The sequence below is a fragment of the Trichechus manatus genome, unplaced genomic scaffold (genome assembly GCF_000243295.1).
Source record: "Trichechus manatus latirostris isolate Lorelei unplaced genomic scaffold, TriManLat1.0 scaffold00180, whole genome shotgun sequence".
NCBI classification, from domain to species: domain Eukaryota; kingdom Metazoa; phylum Chordata; class Mammalia; order Sirenia; family Trichechidae; genus Trichechus; species Trichechus manatus.
Genome location: NW_004444116.1, coordinates 4,086,451 through 4,110,099, shown reverse-complemented (window position 1 = coordinate 4,110,099; position 23,649 = coordinate 4,086,451). Strand labels below are relative to the sequence as shown.

Genomic DNA, 23,649 nt, shown 5'->3' with positions numbered 1-23,649 from the left:
ATACTCCTTCTGATCCAAAGATGTGTGTCCAAGTGAGTTTTTTTAGTTTTTTTGTACACAGTTAACTGATATTTTCTAGGTCAATTCTAGGTGTAACAATGCAGCCTTGCTTCTTTTCAGTGATCTAACAATAGAACATATCCTTCAAATATAGTTTATCTCTGTGCTTTCTTGTTAGCTTATTCTAGAAGTCAAATCAGGCTTAAGAGCTCCTCCATTGATATTCTTCATCCTCTGTTCCTGCTGTTTTAATGAGGTCCAACTGGTTTATTCCCCAGCTGCATTCAAAGATAAGAGCTCTTGAAACTATTTGCAACAATGAGCATCCTTTTTCTGTATCAGCCCACGCTTGTTTCACCTTCACTTCTTTCAAAATATTTTTATATTTTCTATTTGGGAATCTCTGTTTCAGAGGTCAGTTTCTTTAATGAAGTTTGCATTTTATGCTTGTTTGTTCTCCTTGTTGGTTGAAGTGATTTCTCAAAAAAGAAGAGAAAGTAATGATCTTTCACATTAATACTAGAATTTTAACCTGTCATTTTAAATAATCTTAGGAAAATTTTCAAGGCTTACATTCTCTGATTGCATTACTAAAGCTATTCAATAATAAAAACTGCCCAAAATTTTGGGGGGAGGAACATGTATCTACAAAACGGCAATTGCCAGGGTATATATAATTAAGCAAGGACAGTGGTAGTTCATTGGCAGAATTCTCCTCTTCCATGTGGGAGACCCAAGTTTGATTCCCAGCCAATGAATCTCTTATGCAGCCACCACTCTTCTGTCAGTGGAGACTTGAGTGATGCTATGATGCTGAACAGGCTTCAGGGGAGCTTCCAGGCTAAGATGTACTTAGAAGAAAGGCCTGGAGAGCTACTTTCAAAAATCAGCCAGTGAAAACCCTATGAATCACAACTGTCTGGACTGGGCAGCAGTTCCTTCCATTGTGCAAGGAGTTGCCATGAGTCCAGGCCCAACGCAGTAACAACTAACTAGCAACAGCAACAATATGACTGATCAGTGTGTTCTCAACTAGATATAATGTATTTGTTAACATGATCTATATGGAAATAGGGGGTAGATTTTTAAATAATACATTATTATTATTATTATTTTTGGCATAAGTTTATCAGGTAATTACCACCACATTTCTCTCACCTTTCCTTTCTGTGGCAATGTCTCTGCTACACCACTATGAGTACATCTGCTGCTAAAGGTGCCTTCTTTGCAGAAACCAAGAATTTCATTGTTATTAGAATGTGTTTGAAAGTTTAGATTATAAATAAGTAAACACAATAGAAAAAATAAAGCCTAGAATTATTATTATATGTAGGTTTGCATGCCTCATTTGTATTGTTCATTACCTGCATTACCTTGTGATAATCTATAGCTTCTAGACATACAAGGTTCTTCCATATGAAAGGGACTAAAGATACCTACCTCATGAAAGTATTTTATTGATGAAATAAAATATAAAAATGTATTTTGACTTGTAAAGCACTATTGTAATTGTTTAATTCATCTTATATTAATATAATTTATAATAAAAATCAGAGTTTCTAGATGGTATGAACAGTTAATGCACTTGGCTGCCAACTTTCAGGTTGGAGGTTTGAGACCACCCAGAGACACTTCAGAAGAAAGACCTAGTGATCTACTTCCAGAAAATCAGCCATTGAAAGTCCTCTGAAGCAGTTCTGTTCTGGTATGCATGGAGTTGCCATGAGTCAGAATTGACTCAGTGGTAACTGTGTGTATTTGTGGTGTGTAACAATCATGATTATTTTAATTTTCACACAAATTGAGAAGTCAATTAGCTATGCTTATTCATAATATTTCTTCTAGGAGATTTTTAGAAATGTTTTTTCCTACCCTGAGTAATTTTACAATTCACATTGTTAATGAGATAACACACTGTCCCAAAGGTCTTCCCAGATTCAAAATATTTCATCATTGTTGTTTAGGGAAAATTACCTACTTATTTTTTACATTGAAGATGTTTCTCTATAGAATCATATAAATAGAAGGATTCTTTTTAGACGGGCATGTGACTGGGAAAGTTGAGAGGCAGGGATTACCTCCTGCCACAACCATGTAGGATCCCAATGACAAGTGGGAAAAATGGCAGAAGTAATGAAGAACTGCATTCTCAGTCTTGGTTCGGTACAAAGAAGAGGAAACATTTCCTACTTCAGAAAAGTTAGAATTGTTTTTTTTTCTTCAGAATAATCTTTGATTAAATCATCAGCACAGAAGCATCCACTAAGCTTAGTAGGGTAAGTGGGGAAAGAATTATGTTGTATTGAAAATATTCTAAACGATTCTCTAATTCAAACAAAAAAATTGCATAAAATTGGGGTCATCTAGGTCAATTGACATGATATTGTTCACAAAGAAAATATTCTACATCCTGCTTTAGTGAGTAGCATATGAGGTCTTAAGAGCTGGTGAGCAGCCATCTAAGATAAATCTATTTGTCCCATCCCATCCAGAGCAAAGGAGAATGAAGAAAACCAATGGTACAAGGAAAATACTAGTCCAAGGGGCTAATGTACCACATGAATTACAGCCTCCACCAGCCTGAGCCCAGAAGAACTAGATGGTGCCCAGCTACCACCACCAACTACTCTGACAAGGATCACAATAAAGGGTCCTGGACAGAGTGGAAGAAAAATGTAGAACAAAATTCAAATTCACACACACAAAAAAGATCAGATTTATTGGTCTAACAGACTGGAGGAACCCCCAAGACTATGGCCCCCAGACAGCCTTCTAATTCAGAACTGAAGCCACTCCCAAAGTTCACCTTTCAGCCAAAGATTAGACAGGCCTCTAAAACAAACAATAACCACATGAGGAACATACTTCTTAGATCAATCAAGTAAACGAGACCAAATGTGCAACACCTGCCCAAAAGGGACAAGAGAACTGGACAAATGGACATGGAGAACCTGAGGTGGAAATAGAAAGGGAGAAGAGTGCTGATACATTTCAGGGATTGCAACCCAATGTCACAAAACAATTTGTATATAAATTTTTGAATAAGACACTAATTTGCTCTGTAAACTTTCACCTATTTTTTTTTTGCATAAAACCTTTTGGATTTTATAGCAATTTTCCTTCTTTCAAAGTTTGGGAAAATAAAAATAAAAATCAACCCAACTTGATTTCTGATGAAAAGTAGATCTAAAATGAAAATGATTGTTTTTTTTTTTTTTATTTTCTACCAAACAAATTCATAAATTGATTTTAACAAACATTTATTGTGAGTCTAGGAGGTATTTTATGAGACTTCTATGTGAATATAATGTTTGTAAGTTTGTGAGTTATGAAAGATTTGTTTTAAGAGGTAAAATATGATTAATTCAATTTTGTGTACATGTGATGTGGGAGATAACGGTTGGAAAATCTAGTGGAAATGTCCAGCAATTAGCTAAGATTGTAAATCTACAGATACAAAAGAAGAGTAGGTCAGAAGAAATACGATGGTCAGTTACATGTAAAATTAGTAACTGAAGTTATAGTGGTAGAGGAAATGAGTAAGGAAGGAAAGAGGTCAGATATCTGATTAGAGAACTTTGGAGATAGACACAGATTGGAGGAAGGAAAGGAATAGAAAGTGCAGTGGAGAAAATGCTAGTGATAAGCTAACTAAAAAGAAGTATATATGAAGGCAGAGGACAGCTCCAGTACAGGAGGTATTATTAGTCTGCTGCAGAGAAGTCAAGTAGAAAAGTAATTTAGAAGAGACACTGGTTTAGAAACTAGGAACACATTTATGTGTTTGAGAGACCATTTTTAGTTGAGTATTGTGAATTGAGTTTTAAAGAGATACTACTTGTTTTAGATATAAAGGGAAAGAGATGTTGTTATCAAAGTTCCTTTTAATAAATATTACATGTTTATTGAATATTTTCTCTGTACTGATCCTAAGGAGAATCATTAGGGATATAAGCACACAAATAATATACTTTCCCTCGTGAAAAGTTTTAACATTTTAAACACCAGATTTCTAGAATCAGTTTCTGTGTGTGTATGCGTGTGTGTAGATTGAGAAAAAGGGGGAAAATGATTAGATTATTAGAGATCGGCTGTGAGAAATGGATACACTGTTAGAAAGAACTACTCCATATGTATGAGGAGAAAAAACAGTAGCCATCTACTTGACTTCAAAGCATGGTGAACCCATGTGTATCAGAGTAGAACTGTGCTTGGTAGAATTTTCAGTGGATGATTTTTCAGAAATAGATTGCCAGACCTTTCTTCCTAGGCACCTCTGGATGGGTTCAAACATCCAACTTTTGCTTGGCAGCTGAGTCCGTTAACATTTTGCATCACCCAGGCACTCCCTATAGGAGATATACAAGATGAAATCAAAAGTGCAGATGGAAAGATAACATTTGCAATGAGAGAGTAAGGTTGCTGGTTCTGTGGGTTGGGAAAGCAGATAATATCTAGAAATACAAGATTTGAGATGAAAGGAAAGTTTGAATGTGAAATATAAGGAAGAACATTCAGATAACAGAGTCAATGTGGATAGCAGGATTGAACCTATGCAGCTTAAGTATTAGAAAAAGGGCATAACAAGAGTCATAGAATCTGTATTTTCTATGAACCCTTTGATGAAGAGGCAATAATTTGTTATAGATTCCCAGCCACCTTTCCCAAAATCCTTATCAATATAAAAGAAGTCCATCCAGTTTCAACCAATCATTTTGCTCAAGATTTTCCTGTCAGAATTTTGCAGATTTTTACTTTGGCATAGAAGAAGACAAAAGTATATTTCTAAAACTGAAAGTGATTAAGAGTACGAACCTTACAGGAAAATGCCCTGGGAATATATTTTAGACCTAGTTGAATAAACAGACGAAATAATAATAATGAGATTACTTGATGTGCTTTTTCCTAGCTATATACTATAGTTTATAAATATACTATATTTTATAAATATTTTCACTGTATTTTCCAATATGCTGATATTAAGAAACAGGAAAAAATGATCAATGAAAGCTACTTTGGTGGATTTATACTCCTTGGATTCTCTGGACAGCCTCAGCTGGAGATGATCATCTCTGGGATTGTCTTTTTCTTCTACACCATTGCCTTGATGGGAAATACAGCCATCATCCTGCTGCCATTGTTGGATGAACGTCTCCAAACCCCCATGTATTTTTTCCTTAGAAATTTGGCCGTCTTGGATCTCTGTTACACCACAAATACGGTCCCACAGATGTTGGTCAATGTCTGGGGTAAAGACAAGAAAATAACCTTTGGTGGCTGTACCTTTCAACTTTTCACTGATGTGGCACTATGCACAGTTGAATGTATGCTTCTAGCTGTGATGTCTTGTGATCAGTTCAGTGCTGTCTGCAAGCTTCTACACGATATGAACATAATGAACCCCCAGCTCTGTCAAGGCCTGGTGGCTATGACTTGGGGAATTGGTATCACTAATTTCATTATTCTTTCCCCCTATGCCATAAGCCTTCCTCAGTGTGGAAACCATCACCTGGGTCATTATTTTTGTGAAATTTCTGCCATGGTCAAGATTGCATGTGTAGACACCACAGCCATGAAGGAAACTTTATTTGCGTTGTGTTTTTGTATTTTCCTTGCACCACTTCTTCTTCTTCTAGTTTCGTATGGCTTCATTGCTGTAGCTGTACTCGAAATTAAATCTGCAACAGGAAGACAAAAAGCTTTTGGGACCTGTTCTTCCCATCTCATTGTGGTATCCATCTTCTGTGGGACTGTTATCTACATGTACATACAACCAGGAAACAGTCCATCTCAGTACGAGGGTAAACTTCTCAGTATCTTTTATTCCATTGTTACTCCCAGCTTAAATCCACTGATATATACACTAAGGAATAAGGAGTTCAAGGGAGCCATAAACAGGCTAGTTGGAAAAGAAAAAGGTTCTGTAGAAACAACAGGACACTAACATCTTTCTATCAAAAATTTCTAATACATAAATTGGTTCTGTCTAACTTTTAGATTAGGAGCCCTGGTGGCATAACAGTTAAGAGTTCGGCTGCTAACTGAAAGGTTAGTGGTTTGAATCCACCCAGCGTCTCTAAAGGAGAAAGACCTGGTGATCTGCTTCTGTAAAGATTACAGCTTAAAAAACCCTGTGAGGCAATTCTACTTTGTCACATGGGGTCTATGAGTCAGAATCGACAGTACCCAACAATAACCTTTAGTTATAGACGAATTGTTTTGTAGTTATTTTGTAGATATTACCTGGGAGAGAGAGAGAAAAAATGCCTAAACATTTTGATTATAATATTTTAGCCTCAATATCCCTCATTGTCAATTGTTGATTCTTAAAAAAAAAAAAGAAAAAACTTAAAATGTCTTTCAATGTCGCTAGTTATCATCTCTGACAATTTGTCTACAGAAGTGGCTACAAAGCAGGTTCTATGGAGCCCAAGTGTTGTGTTAAGGAGGAGGGGGAGGAGCAGTCTACAAAAGTTTGACTCAAATTATTGTTTGCTAAATATTGAGTATACCATGGAATGCCAGGAGCCCTGGTGGCACAGTGGTTAAGAGATCGGCTCCCAAACAAAAGGCTGGCAGTTTGAACCCACCAGCCACTTCTTGGAAACCCTATGAGGCAGTTCTACTCTGTCTTATAGGGTCACTATGAGTTAGAATCCACTTGAAAGCAATAGGTATGGGGTATGGGTATGGACTGCCAGAAGAATGAACAAATCTGTCTTGGAAGAAGTACAGCCAGGATGCTCCTTAGAAAGGAGCATTCTTTAGACATGTTATTAGGAGGGACCAGTCCCTTAAGAAGGACATCATGCTTGGTAAAGTAGAGGGTCAGCGAAAAAGAGGAAGACCAGCAATGAGATGAACTGACACAGTGGCTGCAACAATGGGCTCAAACATAGCAACAATTGTGAGGATGACACAGGACAGGGCAGTGTTTTGTTCTGTTGTACATAAGGTCGCTATGAGTTGGAACAACGGCACCTAATGACAACAACAAATATCTTTATACTGTCATTATCCTGTAACAAAAATGTATAAATTCAATAATCTGTTCAAATTTTTACCTATAACTGACAAATCTGTTCCTGTTAAGATTAAATCATTTTTATGCGGATCCCAAATACTCTTGCCATCTCTGCCTACTTTAAAATAACTCTTATATACGAAGTGACTTGACTAAAATATATTTCCATTGTAGCTATTATATGCATGAATCAAGACTTTCTTAAGATAATGTTATCAAAATAAAGTGTAGGAGTAAGTTGGATACCAAGTCTAATAAGATTATAATGTTAAAAAGTAAACCTTGTTATCAAATTTCTGTGTTCATCCAACAAGTTCATAGATATTTTTTTGTTAAATGGGTAGTAAGTAAATGTGACGTATTTATTAACTCTTTTTATAAAGCCAGCATGATCTTGAATTCAAAACTTTGTAAGTATATTACAAGTAGGGAAAATTGTATACCAATATCTCTCAAATATCCTTTACAAAATATTAGCAAATCAAATCCTGAAATAAAGAAAAAAAATAATACATTTCAACCAAGTGGGTTTACTTCCACTATGTAAGGTAGATTAACATTCAAAAATCAATCACCACATTATTCTGTTACTGTAATCCCTGACATTGACAGCATAAAAGTGAAAAATAAAATGAACATGTCAATAGATTCAGAAAAAGCATTTCAACATTCATTCTTGTGAAAACAAATATTCTTAGCAAACTTGGAATAAAAACAAACCTCCTTAACCTGATGATTATTAAACTTCCAGCAAACATTATAAAGGATAAACAAACTGATCAACTAAACAGAATATAGTCTAGAAACAGAACCAACACATACGCAGTCAACCAGTGTATGACAAATGTGACACTGCAGTACAATAGAGAAAGGATAGTCTTTTCAATAAATGGTTCCAGATAAAATGAATATCCACAGGAGGGGAAAAATATGTGGATTTCATACACAAAAATCAATTTCAAATGGGTCATAGATACAAATGTGAAAGGTAAAGCAATATGGCTTTTAATGGTGTTTGTGAATTTTTAATAGGAAGAGATTTATCAAACAGGGCACAAAAGTCATTAACCATATTAGAAAATGATTAAATCAGACTGTAGCAAACTTAAGAACTTCTGTTTATCTAAAGACTGATTAAGAGAGGCTGTGTGTGTGTATGTGTGTGTGCGTGTGTCCCAGAAAGGGCTTCTACCCAGAATAAAGAGTTACTACCCATCAATAAGAAAAAGACAATCTAATAGAAGAATCATTTCACAAAACAGGATATCCAAATTGCCAATACATGAAAATGTGCTCAATTTCAATTTCACTGATCATCAGGGAAAATTATAACCACAAAGGAATATCATTACACTCTCACAAATACTGCTCCATGGTCTATTACTCCAAAAAGAATGCAGTTCCTCAAAATTTATATGAGAAGAAGTTTGAGAGTATGTATAGGAATAGATTTTAAGGAATTTGAAATATAAGGCTTGAATGATCTGAATTTATTGACTTGGGTGCTCTCACCCAGAGTACAGGATACAATGGATTAACTCAAACATCTGAAAGTGGTATGGATACTCTTCTACAAAGGCTGACTGAAACTTGAACTCAATGGTTGTCTAAAATCAATGAGATTGAGATGCTGGACCTTCCCTTTCATGTTGTAGAATAAGAAATCAGCAGGCTCAGGAAGATAGGAACTTTTGGAACTATCTAATGCAATGTGCTCAGCCACCATCTAAATATCCCTTATGGAAAGCATGGAGGACACTTCCTTCACTAAGGCATTAAGAAATTAATTGGTAACGAGGACTTCAGTATTCTTAAAATACTCTTGATATTTGACTTCTATGAGCCAGAGATGGTGGTGGGAGATGCAGCAGTGAAAGTGGATTACCCTATATTGAGAATAAAGATATCCTGAAAAATTAGATGCCAGGAGTTGGCACTTACTCATCATAGACAAGGTGGGAGAAATTATTACAGTTAAGCCACAGGCCTGAGGTGTTTTGAACTATAGGAATCTGTGGTGATGGTTATTTTGTCACGGAGTTCCTAAAATGAAATACTTGGGTAGCCTACTCAGATGTTAGTTGAAATATATTAACAGAAAAATTCTGAGTCTAAGAGCAGAAATGTAACTTGAATCTACATAATGGGGATTCATGGTCTCTTACTCAGTTTCCAGGCCTAAGCCAGTTCAAAGACCCAGATCCTCTCAATTGAGGAAGAGGAAAATTTGTTTAAGAAAGAACCCTGCAATGCAGCAAAATATTATTCAAGAGTCTTCCCTCCAGCCTTCCCTGGAGGGACACTGATGCCATTTAACAAGCTGACCATACACTGGAGAAAGGGCTTATTAGATAGTGGCTCTGAATGATTCCAAGTCTCTGGTGATCTTGTTATTTCCTAATGCTTCTTTGATGACTACCTGGCATGTGAAAAGAAACGAAGATGTGAGAGTGAGTTTTAATTAATTCACTTTCATTATGAATAATAATCAGTTCTTTTGTTGTCTTTCTCTAAGACAGAAAAACTAGAGCTAATTTTGCTATATGAACTATTATAAAACTCATTCAAAATTTTTAATAGCTTCAAATTGCCTTGGGAGAAGTTAAAATACAAGTGACAGAATCCCCTGGGACACAGAGAAAGCGATATCATGAATACTAGTAACTTCGTTCAACTTTATAATGAGATCCTTTGGGTCATATTCTTTTCTCTTATAAATAATTGCTTACGTGAAAATCTCCCTTGCTCTTTCCTGGATTTTAAACAACAAATATTAGTCTCTTTATTCAGAATTCTTGAGTATACCCTCCCTATCCCCACCCCACCCCCCACCACTTCATACCCCAGTTATCCAGAGGGAGAGCATGGGCAAACCAATTTTTCAATTTTTCAGGAAGTAGGGATGAACTACTGAAAAGGTGAATAGCAATGGATAGAAGCATAATCTGGTACTTCAATATTCCCAAGCATGCTTCCATTTTTCCTTTCTCACACCTTTACAGTTTTAAATCCATAGGGTAAATAAGCCAAATAGTCACCAAAGGAAAAGTCAAATTATGTCTTACTTTCACTTAGAAATCGTGGGGAAATATGTGCTTATACAGGGAATCAAAACCCTTGAGTGTTTTTCTTAGTAGTTCATATTCATTAAATCTATAATCTTGTGAAGAATTATCAAAGACTATTTTAAAAAAAAACTAGTCTTTTTCTCTAAGCCTACCAATTTTTTAAGAAGAAAAAAAAACTCAATTTATGAGCAAGGCATTAGTATAAAGTGGGTTAAGTAATATATATGCAACAAACTGAAATTTAAATAAAAAAATATGAAATAATTTATGAGAGATGGTGCTTTGTTTTTTTAAACTAAATTGAGGTTCTAAAACTATAAAGAATATATTTTGAAATCATTTTAATTGTTTAAACTGTTTCTTATAAAAAATCACATTTATTTTTAACCTACTAAATTGCCTCTGGTGGCGCAGTGGTTAAGAGCTCAGCTGCTAACCAAAAGGTTGGCAGTTCAAATCCACCAGCTGCTCCTTGGAAACCCTATGGGGCAGCTCCACTCTGTCCTTTAGGGTTGCTGTAAGTTGGAATCGACTCAATAGCAACAGGTTTGGTTTGGTTTTCAATTGCTTGGGAAATGTAAAGAAATAGTAAAGTAATAATTTTAATTTTTTTGTTGTAATATTATGATATCAGAAATCTGGAGAGCTGGGTAGTTTTGAAGTTGTGGAATGTAACATACCTTAGTCAAAGGTACAATATATGCATTATAAACCATGCATTCAATTTTTTATACTATTAATGATTTGGGAATGATATAAAAGTACATGTTCTTTATGATGTGAAGTCTGTTTCATGGTCAAACCTAAGCATGAAAGTCAACATAGTGTTTTATTATTTTCAATTTTTAAATTTATTTTGAGTAACACAGATTCAAGGATAAGTCTATTAAAGTATGAAGTGAAAGTGAACTATGCACCCCATGTAACCCAAGGCATATTCCCCCAAAAGAAAGCAATGTTGTTTCTACAAGTATGTGGAAAATATGCTGTTATAGCATATAAATGAAATACATTATGTACAATACTTTGCCACACAATCTATAGTTTTAATTAACAATATATCTTGATCATGCTTCCATATGAGTACATATATATTTGTGTCATTCTGTTAAATGTATGAAACATTTAGTTAAGAAGTTTCTCATGATGGTCATTTATGTTGTTTTCAATTTTCTTATATGAAAATAATGTGCATATATTTTTGGGAAGTCATCTAAGTATGCATGTAGAATAAACTGCAAGAAATGAAATTAGTGTAAGTTGGTTCAAAAGGTTTGTACATTTTTAATTGTGAAAGTTAATAGCAAATTGTCTTCCGAAGAAGAATTTACGTGCCTCTACACAGATTATGAGATAGGCCATTTTCTCATATATACACCAGTATTTGTTTACAACAATCAGTTAAATATATGCCAAGATATTAGGAGAAAAGAAAAAAAATCAACTTTTCAATTTCCATTTCTTAATTAGAATAGGATTGAAATTATTTTCATATGTGTTTGTTGTTGCTGTTTTAGGTGCCGTCAAGTTGATTTTGACTCATAGCAACCCTATGGACAACAGACGAAATACTGCCCCATCCTGTGCCATCCTCACAATAGTTATTATGCTTGAGCCCATTGTTGCAGCCACTGAGTCATATGTGTTTATGTATTTTTTTTTCCTCAGAATGCCTGTTCATAATATTATCTCATGTTTTCTTTGTGAAGGCATCCCTTAACTTCTTGGAGGAAAAAGCTAAAAAGCTATTTTACATTAAGAAGTCTTTTTCTACTATGTGTACTAATGGTTTTATTTGGATCCTGTTGTACTATGAGTTTATCCATGGCTGAATTTTGTATTGAAGTTCATGACATGTTCTTTTTCTCAAATCTTTTTTTGATAATATTTGCAAATAATACCTGTGTTCATATTCTGACTCATAAATAAAGTTTTTAAATTCAGTTGTGACTTTGAAAGAAACTTATACAAATTATAATAGCACTTCCAAATGGCACTGTGAGGAGATCCACAGACGCATAATCCAATGAAACAACTATGTTGTTGTTGTTAGATGTCTTCAAGTCAGTTCCAACTCATAGCAACCCTATGTACAACAGAGCAAAACATGGCCTGGTCCTGCATCATCCTCACAATCATTGATATGTTTGAGCCCATTGTTGTGGCCACTGTGTCAAATCATCTCATTGAGTGTCCTTCCTCTTGTTCGCTGACCCTCTACTTTATCAAGCGTGATGTCCCTCATGATAACAAGTCCAAAATACCAAAACAAAGTCTCACCATCCGCGCTTCTGTGGAGCATACTGGCTGTATTTCTTCCAGGACAGATTTGTTCGTTCTTCTGGCAGTCCATGGTGTATTCAATATTCTTCGCCAACACTAAAATTCAAAGGCATCAATTCTTCATTCTTCCTTATTCATTGTCCAGCTTTCACATGTATATAAGGTGATTAAAAATACCATGGCTTGGGTCAGGCATGTTAGTCCTCAAAGTGACATCTCTACTTTTTAACAACTTAAAGAGGTCTTTTGTAGCATATTTGCCCAGTGCAATATGTTGTTTGATTTCTTGACTGCTGCTTCCACGGGCATTGATTGTGGATTCTAGTAAAATGAAATCCTTGACAACTTCAATCTTTTATCCATTTATCATGACCTTGCTTATTGGTCCAGTTGTGAGGATTTTTGTTTTGTGTTGAGGTGTAATCCATGGTGAAGGCTGTAGTCTTTGATCTTCATCAGTAAGTGCTTCAAGTCCTCTTTGCTTTCAGTAAGCAAGGTTATGTCATCTGCATATTGCAGGTTGTTAATGAGTCTTCCTTCAGTCTTCATGCCACGTTCTTCTTCATAGTCCAGCTTCTCAGATTATTTGCTCAGAATACAGATTGAATAAGTATGATGAAAGGGTACAGCCCTGATACACATCTTTCCTGATTTTAAAACATGCAGTATCCCCTTGTTCTGTTCAAACGACTACCTCTTGATCTATGCACAGGTTCCACATGAACAAAATTAAGTGTTTTGGAATTCCCATTCTTCGAAATGTTATCCATAATCTATTATGATCCACACAGTCAAATACCTTTGCATAGTCAATAAAACGTAGGTAAACATCTTCCTAGTATTCTCTGCTTTCAGCCAAGGTCCATCTGACATCAGTAATGATATTCTTCATTCCACGTCCTCTTCTGAATCCACCTTGAATTTCTGGCAGTTCCCTGTTGATGTACTGCTGCAAACATTTTTGAATTATCTTCAAGAAAATTTTACTTGTGTGTGATATTAATTATACTGTACGATAATTTTTGCATTCTGTTGGATCACCTTTCTTCCTTTTCTTCTTTCTTTCTTCTAGGAAGAAACGACTATAACTGATTAAAATTTAAACAACAACATTTAAAAGTCTCTTAAAATTTACTGAACGGTATACCACAAATGAAGAAATATTTACTCAAGAAAATCAACTAAATCTTGTTAAGAAGAGTGAGACTCTGTGACACTCGAGTGATGACCCATTTCCTAACTTTTCCCAGCTCAGTACGATGAGAACTCCACTCTAGGCACTTGTGATTAATAATATGGAGATCCGCCTCCCTTCATTTCCCAGTCAAGGGATACGGTAACTCACTAGGAGGAACAGGTTGTCAGCATTTGTTATTATCTCCAGCTCTGAATAGCTGAGGGTAAATTCCTGATGAGTGTGGCCATGAGGTCAAGGGCTCCTCTCCTCCACTCAGACCTGACTCATAGAGTGGAAGCTCTACCACAGGCATTTTAGGTCAAGAATACTGGGACCCCAATAACCCTCACCCAAGCTCACCTGTAGACTATGGGGCCAATGTGGGGAGAGGCAAGCAGAAAATACGAGAGGCTACCACTCCAGGCCAGTGCTCTACTACAAAGAAGGGATGCCATTCCCACTCACCATCTTTGGAGCAATGGCTCAAAGCTTTTGCAGGGGCAGAGAAAATCCATAAGATCAGAGACCTCAGAATCTCTGCCCAAAGGAACTGACTTAATTTGAAACAAAGTGTGGTAAAGTTTAAACTTAAGTGAGATTTTTCATCATAAGTAATTAAAAGGAGGCTAGAAGTTCTGTAAGAGCAACAAACTAAACTTTAGGCCAGTTAGTTTACCAGAGAGAGCAAAGGAAAGAACTAAGAAGAGTCCTCCTGGGGCCATGTTGTAGTTAGGTGTGACTGATTCGGTTCTGACTCATAGAAACCCTCCTATGTACAAGAGAATGGAACATTCCCTGGTCCTGTGCCATAACAACCCTAAAAGAGTAGCCTCAAAAGCTAGTCCTTCAAAATTGGATTAGACTGTGAAGCAACTTATACCCCCGTGGCATTGCCAAAAGCAATAAGTCAATCAGCCAGCAATTAGTGGAGCTTAACAGTTATGTATGATACCAAATGAGGTAGATGGATTAACAGAGAAATCAGGAAAAGATAATCAAAGAAAGCCCTGCTAAAACCACAGTCATTCCAGTCAGAGTGGCTTTGAACATTCCCAAGGCCTCCAAGGACTGACATCAGAGGCGTCACACTATAGGGGAAATTGTTGTTATTAGGTGCCATTGAGTTGGTTCCAACTCATAATTGGTTTCAACACACACACACACACACATGCACACACACACACACACACACGAGACATATAAACAGGAAAGTATAACTGATATACAGCAAGAAAAGTGGGTAACCAAAACAGCCAGATGTCAAATTTAGCACGCAATGACTTCAAACCAGCCATTACAAATATGTTGAAAGAAAATCATGCTTAAAGAGGTAAAGGAAGTATGATAACAATGACTCACAAAATAGAGAATATTCTTAAAGAGATGTTGCTTTTATTAGGTGCCATTGAGTCAGCTCCAACTCATAGCGACACTATGTACAACAGAATGAAACATTGCCCTGTCCTACACCACCCTCATGATTGTTGTTATGCTTAAGCCCATTGTTGCAGCCACTGCATCATTCCATCTCATTGACAGTCTTCCTCTTTTTCACTGACCCTCTACTTTACCAAGCATCATGTCCTTCTCCAGAGACTCGTCCCTCCTGATAACATGCCCAAAGTATGTGAGACAAAGTCTCACCATTCTCACTTCTAAGGAACATTCTGGCTGTACTGCTTCTACCTTTAAAGAGACAGAAGTCATTAAAAAAAGAATCAAATAAATATTCTGAACTAGTAAAGTATAATAGGTGAAATAAAAATTTCAATAGAGAAGCTCAACAGTAGACTTGAAGTGGAAGAAGAAAGATCAATGAACTTGAAGATAGATCAATAGATATTATGCACTCCAAAGAACAGAGAGAGGAGGCGGGGCCAAGATGGCAGAGCAGATGCTTCCTGTGGTCCATCTTACAACAAAGACCCAAAAAAACAAGTGAATCAATTATATATGACAGTCTAGGAGCCCTGAACATCAAAGGCAAAGTTGAGGAATCAGACTGAGTGGCAGGGGGAGAGAGAGACAGTTCAGAAGCAGGTAGGAGTTGCCAGACCTAACCTGGCAGGAGCCAGAACCATTAAGGCCAGATCAGCTAGCACGAGTAGTGAGGCAAGCAGTGGTGCTCACGAGGTGTTTTCCACATCAAGAAAGGCCCAGTGGCAGAGAGTCTACTCAGACATCCAGAACAAGTGAAAAGGAGCGCTCAATTGGCAAAAGATAAGTACTTGCATCTGGGCTACCACGCAGATCAAATAATGCCCCCTTTGGGAAAATCCTCGCTCCAATTTACCTCCCCCATTCCTGCTCTGCACTGGTCCTGGGCCAGCTTCAATGATTGCTGCATCCCCTGGCCTGGAAGTAGGACCCATCACATTCCCTGAGTCATTCTCCCTGCCTTGGAGAGGAAACAAATTAACAAACAGGGGAAAGAATAATCTGCCAGCTCCCCTAAACTAGGAACTCAGGGTAGGCACAGCTCTTTTGTCTAGGCACAGTCATAAGGGGTCCGCAGACTTTGAATGACTTTCACCCCCGCATAGATTTGTGTGGGCCCATTTCAACAACACAGGCCTTCATTACCACAGTACAACAGGGTATATACCTGAAGTCTAACTTCAACTTGTTCAGCAGTGTGGTGGCAGATTTGTGACATTTGACACAGCTCTGCCCATTGGGCAGGTTCCTCTCTTACCCACATCAGGGGCCTGAGGACTGGTGGCTCCATGCAGGCCACCTAGCCACCTGTGACAGGGGTCCAAGAATAAGAGGTACCTCCCAGTCCTTACAGCCAACAGCATTGGGTGCTCATAGTCCAGCTGTAAAACCCACCCACCAATGCACTTTAGGGAACAGGGACATGCTTTCTTTCCGGACACTCGGAGGCAGCCATCGGCCCCTGCCTTGCTCAGCAAGTGAGCCCCTGCTGGAGCCAGATGCCTATGCCTACAGCAATTGCCCATGCCTGTCTAGGACTGTAGGTGAGAGCCGGCACCACACACTTGGTGGCTGACTACCTGGGCACCTGAGCTGAATCCATACAGGAGGAATGGGCAGACTTCCGGGCTCACATACTTAGTGGCAGTTCTGGCCACTTAGTAGGACGTTGGAGCTTCAGGGGCACCGGTGATCAGGCTAGCTCCCATGGGCAGCCTATTTGGGCATATGAAAACAAAACAAAACAAGAAGCTAGGACTCACTAAACAAATATAGAATAAAATTATAATAACTTATTGATGGCTTGGAGACAACAGTCAATATCAAATTACATAAAGAGGCAGATCATGATGGCTTCAGCAAGCTCCCAAAATAAAGAAACTAGAAATTTTCCAGTGGAAGAGAATTTCTTGGAATTACCATAGGCAGAATACAAGAGATTAACATACAGAACTCTTCAAGATATCAAGAAGGAGACCAGGCAAAACACAGACCAAGCAATAGAGGAATTTAAGAAGATTAGAGAAGAGCATAATGACAAATTTAACAGGCTGCAAGAATCCATAGAGAAACAGTAATCAGAAATCAAGAAGATTAATAATAAAATTTCAGAATTTAGAAAGCTAGATAGAAAGTCTGAGGAGCAAAACTGAGGCAATGGAAGTCAGAATTAGTGAGACTGAAGATAAAGCACTTGACATCAACTTATTTGAGTAAAAATCAGATAAAAGGATTAAAAAAACGAAGAAACCCTAAGAATTATGTGGGACTCTATCAAGAGGAATAACCTATGAGTGACTGGAGTATGAGAACAGAAGGGGATAAAAAAAATACAAAGAGAATTGTTGAAGATTTTTTGACAGAAAACTTCCCTGACGTCATGAAAGATGAGAAGATATCTATCCAAGATGTTCATCCAACCCCACATAAGGTAGAGCCCCAAAAAAACAAAGAACAGAGAGAAAAAACAAAATGAAGAAAAATAAACAGATCCTGAGATAAAAGCAAGGCATCATTAAGTGTACAACATACACATTAACGGGAGTTCTAAAAGGAGAGAAGAGAGAAAAAAATATTCAAAGATGTAATTACTGAAAACTTCCCACATTTGATGAAAAGCATTAGTCTACATATCCAAGAAGCTGTTTTCACCGAGTAAGATAAACCCAGAGATCCACAGCCAGACATATCATAGTAAAAATGTTGAAAGGCAAAGGCAAAGAGAAAATTTTGAAAGCAGCAAAAGAAAAATGACTTGTCACATGAAAAAGAACACCAATAAGATTGGTCTGACTCCTCATCAGAAACAATGGAGGCCAAAAGGAAAGAGGAATGCCATATTTCAATTGCTAAAAAGAAATAAAATTGTCAACCAGAAATCTTATATCCAGAAAAACTATCATTGCAAAATGAAATAAAAGGTACTCCCAGATAAATAAAATCTGAATTTGTTGCTAGTAGATTCGGCTTACAAGAAATTTTGAAAGAAATTCTTCAGGCTGGAAACAAGGGGCTTAAACAGTAATTCAAATCCACTTGAAAAAGCAGAAAGCACCAGTAATGGTAATTGTATGTAATTATTATACTTACAAATTATATTATAATTATAAAAGTATAGATGTATAACTTTTTCTTTCTTTTCTTACCTGATTTATAAAGCAATTGCATAAAACAATGTGTATAGAGTTGTATTTTGGGGTCTACAACATGTGGAAATGTAATAAACTTTACAATAACAACACAGAGGAGGGGGGTGGGAGCAAAGCTATATTGGAGTAATGAAATGACCCCAGAAGGTAACTCAAATCAACAGGAACAAATAAACAGAACCAGTAGTGGTAACAAAAAGGTTACTGTCATAAACTCTATAAATATACATATTTATTCTCTCAGGAACAAGACAAGGATTCTATTCAACATTGTAGTGGATGTGTAGCCAGAGAAATTAGGAAAAAGTGAAATAAATGCATCTAGGTAGGAAAGGAAGAAGTAAAAATATCTCTTTTTAAGTGATATTACCTTGTATATAGAAAATCTAAAGGAATCCAGTAAAAACTATTAGAAATAATGAGTCAGACTCTTACCTCACAGAGTATACAAACTGGATCATAGACTTAAATGTAAGAGCTAAAATTTTAAAACTTAGAAGAAAACATAAGTGTAAAACTTTGAGACCTTGAATTAGACAATGATTTCTTAGTTATGATACCTACAGAACAAGCAACCAAAGAAAAAAATGGATAAATTAGACTTCATCAGGATTAAAACTTTTGTGCTTCAAAGGATATTATTGATAAAATGAAAAAATAACCCACAGAACAGGAAAAAATATTTTCAAATCATATATCTAATGAGAATTGTATCTAGACTATATAAAGAACTCTTACAACTCAATAATGAAGACAAATAACTCAACTGAAAAATTAGCAAAAAGCATAAATAAACAAATAGACATAACTCCAAAGAAGATATACAAATAGCCCATAAGCATATGAAGAGATGCTCAACATTACCAGTTTCCAGGAAAATGGAAATCAAAACCACTATGAGATACTACTTTCATCCACTACCATGGTTATAATCCAAAAGATAGATAATTACAAGTGTTGATGAGGATGTAGAGAAATTAAAACCTTCAGAAGTGTATGAAGGTGGAAATGTAAAATGGTGCAATCCCTTTGGAAAAGAGTCTGGTAGTTCCTCAAAAGGTTAAACATAGAGTTACTATATAACCAAGCAATTCCACTTGTAGGTATATACCTAAGATAAATGAAAACATATGTGCACACAAATACATGTACATGGGTATTCATAGCAGGATTATTCATAAAAGCCAAAAAATGAAACAACTAAAATGTCCATCAATTCATGAATGGATAAACAATTTATGGTATATTCATACAACAGAATATTATTTATCAATAAAAAGAAATGAAGTACTGATACGTGCTACAACATGAATCAACCTTAAAAACATTATACTAAGTGAAAATGTTATGCTAAGTCACTATGTGTTGTATGATTTCATTTATAGCAGTATCCATAATAAGCAAATCTACAGAGACAGAATGTAGATTAGTGGTTTCCAAGGACAAGGGATTCCCTGTGTCTCCATATTTTCATGTGTTTGCCTCCAAGGCACCACCAAGGGTGACGGAGGAATGTGGACCCTACACAGGTTGGTGACAGAATAGCAGTGAGGAGAGAGAGTGACCCAGGCAGGGCACAAAATATTTGGAACCGTTTTTGGATGTCTCAACAGAGAAGAGAGGGTGCTACAGTCAAGGATGTTGATAAACATCCAGCAATGCAGAGGACAACCTCCAAAATGCCAACAGTGTCAAGGTTGGGAAACCCTGAATTATAAAACACTGGCCCCGTGTCCTATTTGGGTCTAAGTTCTTCTTTTCCCTTTATTAAGTGTAAATGTATTGAAGGCAGGTTCCAGATGGGATTCTATGTATATCTGTGTTTAACTGAGGATGAAATAAAGGAAAGATACCATTAGTTACTAACTTCTGGTGAATTACTAACTGCTTGCAAATAATTGAAATTTTAAATGATTTGTTCCCATCTAGCTCAATTGGCATAACATGGTTTATAAAGAAAATGTTCTACATTCTACTTTGGTGAGTAGCATCTGGGGTCTTCAAAGCTTGTGAGCAGCCATCTAAGATACTCCGCTGGTCTCACCCCTTTGGGAGCAAAGGAGAACAAAGAAAACTAAATATACAAGGGAAAGATTAGTCCAAAGGACTAATGGACTGAAACTACCACAACCTTCACCAACCTGAGTGCAGCACAACTAGATGGTGCCCAGTTACCACCACTGACTGCTCTGACAGGGATCACAACAAAGGATCCTGGACAGAGATGGAAAAAAATGTAGAACAAAATTCTAACTCACAAAAAAAGACCACACTTACTGGCCTGACAGAGACTAGAGAAATCCCAAGAATATAGCCCCTGGACATCCTTTTAACTTAGTAATGAAGTCACTCCTGAGATTCACCCTTCATCCAAAGATTAGACAGGCCCATAAAACAAAATGAGACTAAAGGGGCACATCAACCCAGGGGCAAGGACTAGAAGGCAGGAGGGGACAGGAAATCTGGTATTTGGGAACCTAAGTTCGAGAAAGGAGAGTGTTGCCATGTCATGGGGTTGTTAACCAATGTAATAAAACAATATGTGTTCTAATTGTTTAATGAGAAGCTAGTTTGTTCTGTAAATCTTCATCTAAAGTACAGTTTTATATATATATATATATATATAAAATAATATGTTCCCAAATGTCAGGCTACATTATCAAGTATACAACAATGTGATAAAACAAAAGGCTAATTTTAGAATTTTGTTAGGACTTGTGTTGGAGAGAATTGTAAAACTGTAACAAATAAGCTTACCACTCACAATGTCACTTACATTCCTAATTTATGAAAAAATATAGGAATACATATGTATAAGAAGAAAAGTGCCCAAATATTCTAAACTATAATTCAGAGGATATCGAAGTGGGTCCAAGATGGCGGTGTAGTCAGACAACTTCCTATATCCCTCTTACAATAAAGATCTGGAAAAACAAGTGATTTGATTGTATATGAATATCTAGGAGCCCTGAACAAGGCAAAGTTGAGGAATCAGACTGAGTGGCGGGGGGAGAGGGAGACAGTTTGGAAGAAGCCAGCAGCACCAGAGTGGCAGCGGTGGGACTGCAGTTCTTCAGCCTCTCTGGGTCTGCAATGAGGCAGGCAAACAGCTGTGCACGTGCTTGGGAAGCAGTTTCCACATCAAGAGAGATCCGGCGGCAGAGATTCTGCCTGGACACCTCAAACCAGTGAAAAGCAGCTCCCAAGTGGCTAAAGATAAGTACATGCATGCGGCCTTTCTCGGGGTTTTAACAAACAAAAAAAGCCCATTTGGGAAAACCTCTCTCCCTTTTAACTCCTCCCTCCATGCTCTGCACCGGGAGTCGGCTGGGCCAGAAGTAGATCCCAAAAAGCACCCTGACCCATTCTCCTGGCCTCGGAGAGGGAACAGATAAGCTACTGACTCCCCTAAGCCAGGAACTCACGGTTGGCACAGCTCCTTTCCTAGGCACAGGCATAAAAGGTCCGCAGACTTTGAGCGCCTTTTACCCCTGTATAGACCAGTGGGGACCCATCTCAACAGCGTTAGCCCTCACTACCACAGTACAACAGGGCAAACATCTGAAGTTTAACTTCAACTGTTTCAGCTGTGACGTGGCAGATTTGTGTCCCTCGAAACAGCTCTGCCCCTTAAGTAGGCACATTTACTGATCCGCAACAGGGGTTTGAGGACTGGTGGCATCAACTAAACCATCTAGTCACCTGCTACAACAGTCCAAGAAAAAGTGGTGCCCTCGAGTCTTTACAGTCAACAGAGTGGGGTGCTCACCTATCTACTCCCCATAGGGAATAGGGACACACTTTCCTTTCAGACTCTCAGGGGCAGCCATCAGCCCCCTGCCTGGCTCCGTGCATGATCCCCTACCACAGCCAGATTGAGAGCCTGCACCCATCACCCATGCCTCTCTAAAACTGTAGGTGAGAGCCTGCACCACATACTTGGTGACCAACTGTCTGGACATCTGAGCTGAACCCATATAGGAAAATTTAACGGACTCCTGTGTGCACATACTTAGTTACAGAACTAACTACTTGGTGACAGGACGTTAGAACTTCAAAGGTGCCAATAATCAAACTAGTGCACACCAGCAGCCTATTGGGGTATATGAAAACAAAACAAAACAAGAAACTAGGACTCATTAAACAAATATAAAATAAAATTATAATAACTTATTGATGGCTCAGAGACAACAGTCAATATCAAATCACATAAAGAGGCAGTCCATGATGGCTTCAGCAAGTTCCCGAAATAAAGAATCAATAAATTCTCTGGAGGAAGAGAATTTCTTGGAATTACCAGAAGTAGAATACAAAAGAGTAATATACAGAACTCTTCTAGAAATTAGAAGGGAAATTCTACAAAATGTAGAAATTGCCAAGGAACATACAGACAAAGTAGTAGCGGAACTTAAAAAAGTTATTCAAGAACATAATGACAAATTTAATAGGCTGCAAGAATCCAATGAGAGACAGCAATCAGAAATCCAGAAGATTAACAATAAAATTTCAGAATTAGATAACTCAATAGAAAGTCATAGGAGCAGAACTGAGGCAGTAGAAGTTAGAATTAGTGACACTGAAGACAAAGCACTTGACACCATCTTATTTCAGGAAAAATCAGATAAAAGAATTAAAAAGAATGAAGAAACTCTATGAGTCCTGTGGGACTCTATCAAGAGAAATAACCCACCAGTGATTGGAGTATCAGAACACGGGGAGATAACAGAAAATACAGAGAAAATCGTTGAAGATTTGTTGACAGAAAACTTCCCTGATATCATGAAAGATGAGAAGATATCTGTCCAAGATGCTCACCGAACTCCACATAAGGTAGACTCGAAAACAAAGTCACCAAGACATATTCTAATCAAACTTACCAAAACAAAAGATAAATAGAGAATTTTAAGAGCGTTTAGGGATAAAAGAAAAGTCATCTACAATGGAGAGTCAATTAGAATAAGCTCAGACTATTCAGCAGAAACCATGCAGGCAAGAAGGCAATGGGATGACATATATAAAGCCTTGAAGAAAAACAAGTGCCAGCCAAGAATTATATATCCAGCAAAACTGACTCTCAAATATGATGGCAAAATTATGGCACTTCCAGATAAACAGAAGTTCAGGGAATTTGCAAATACCAAACCAAAATTACAAGAAATACTAAAGAGAGTCCCACAGTTAGATAATCAATAACACCAGATAACAACACAAGACTAGAACACAGGACAGAGCAACCAGATATTGACTCAGATAGGGAAGATGAAAACACATCAAAGCTAAAACACTGAAAATAGGGAAACAGAGATACAAATATGTAAAAAAGGACAACATTAAAACAAAAAAGAGGGACTTAAAAAATGCAGACATTGAGTTTTCATATGGAGGGGAAGTCAAGGTGATATAAAGTAATAAAATACTAGTATAAACTTAGAAAAATAGGGGTAAATATTAATGTAACCACCAAGGAATCTAAAAATCCTACAAATCAAAATAAAAAAGTAGAAAAACATA

At 37.1% G+C, this 23,649-nt stretch overlaps 1 protein-coding gene across 1 annotated transcript; it reads left to right on the top strand.

Moving 5' to 3' along the window:
- Positions 1-4,990: 4,990 nt before the first annotated feature.
- LOC101361645 (olfactory receptor 2W1-like) lies at positions 4,991-5,944 on the top strand. The gene has a single exon (XM_004387124.2). It carries the CDS (start codon positions 4,997-4,999, stop codon positions 5,942-5,944), a length of 948 nt encoding a protein of 315 aa, XP_004387181.1. The 5' UTR covers positions 4,991-4,996.
- Positions 5,945-23,649: the final 17,705 nt, after the last annotated feature.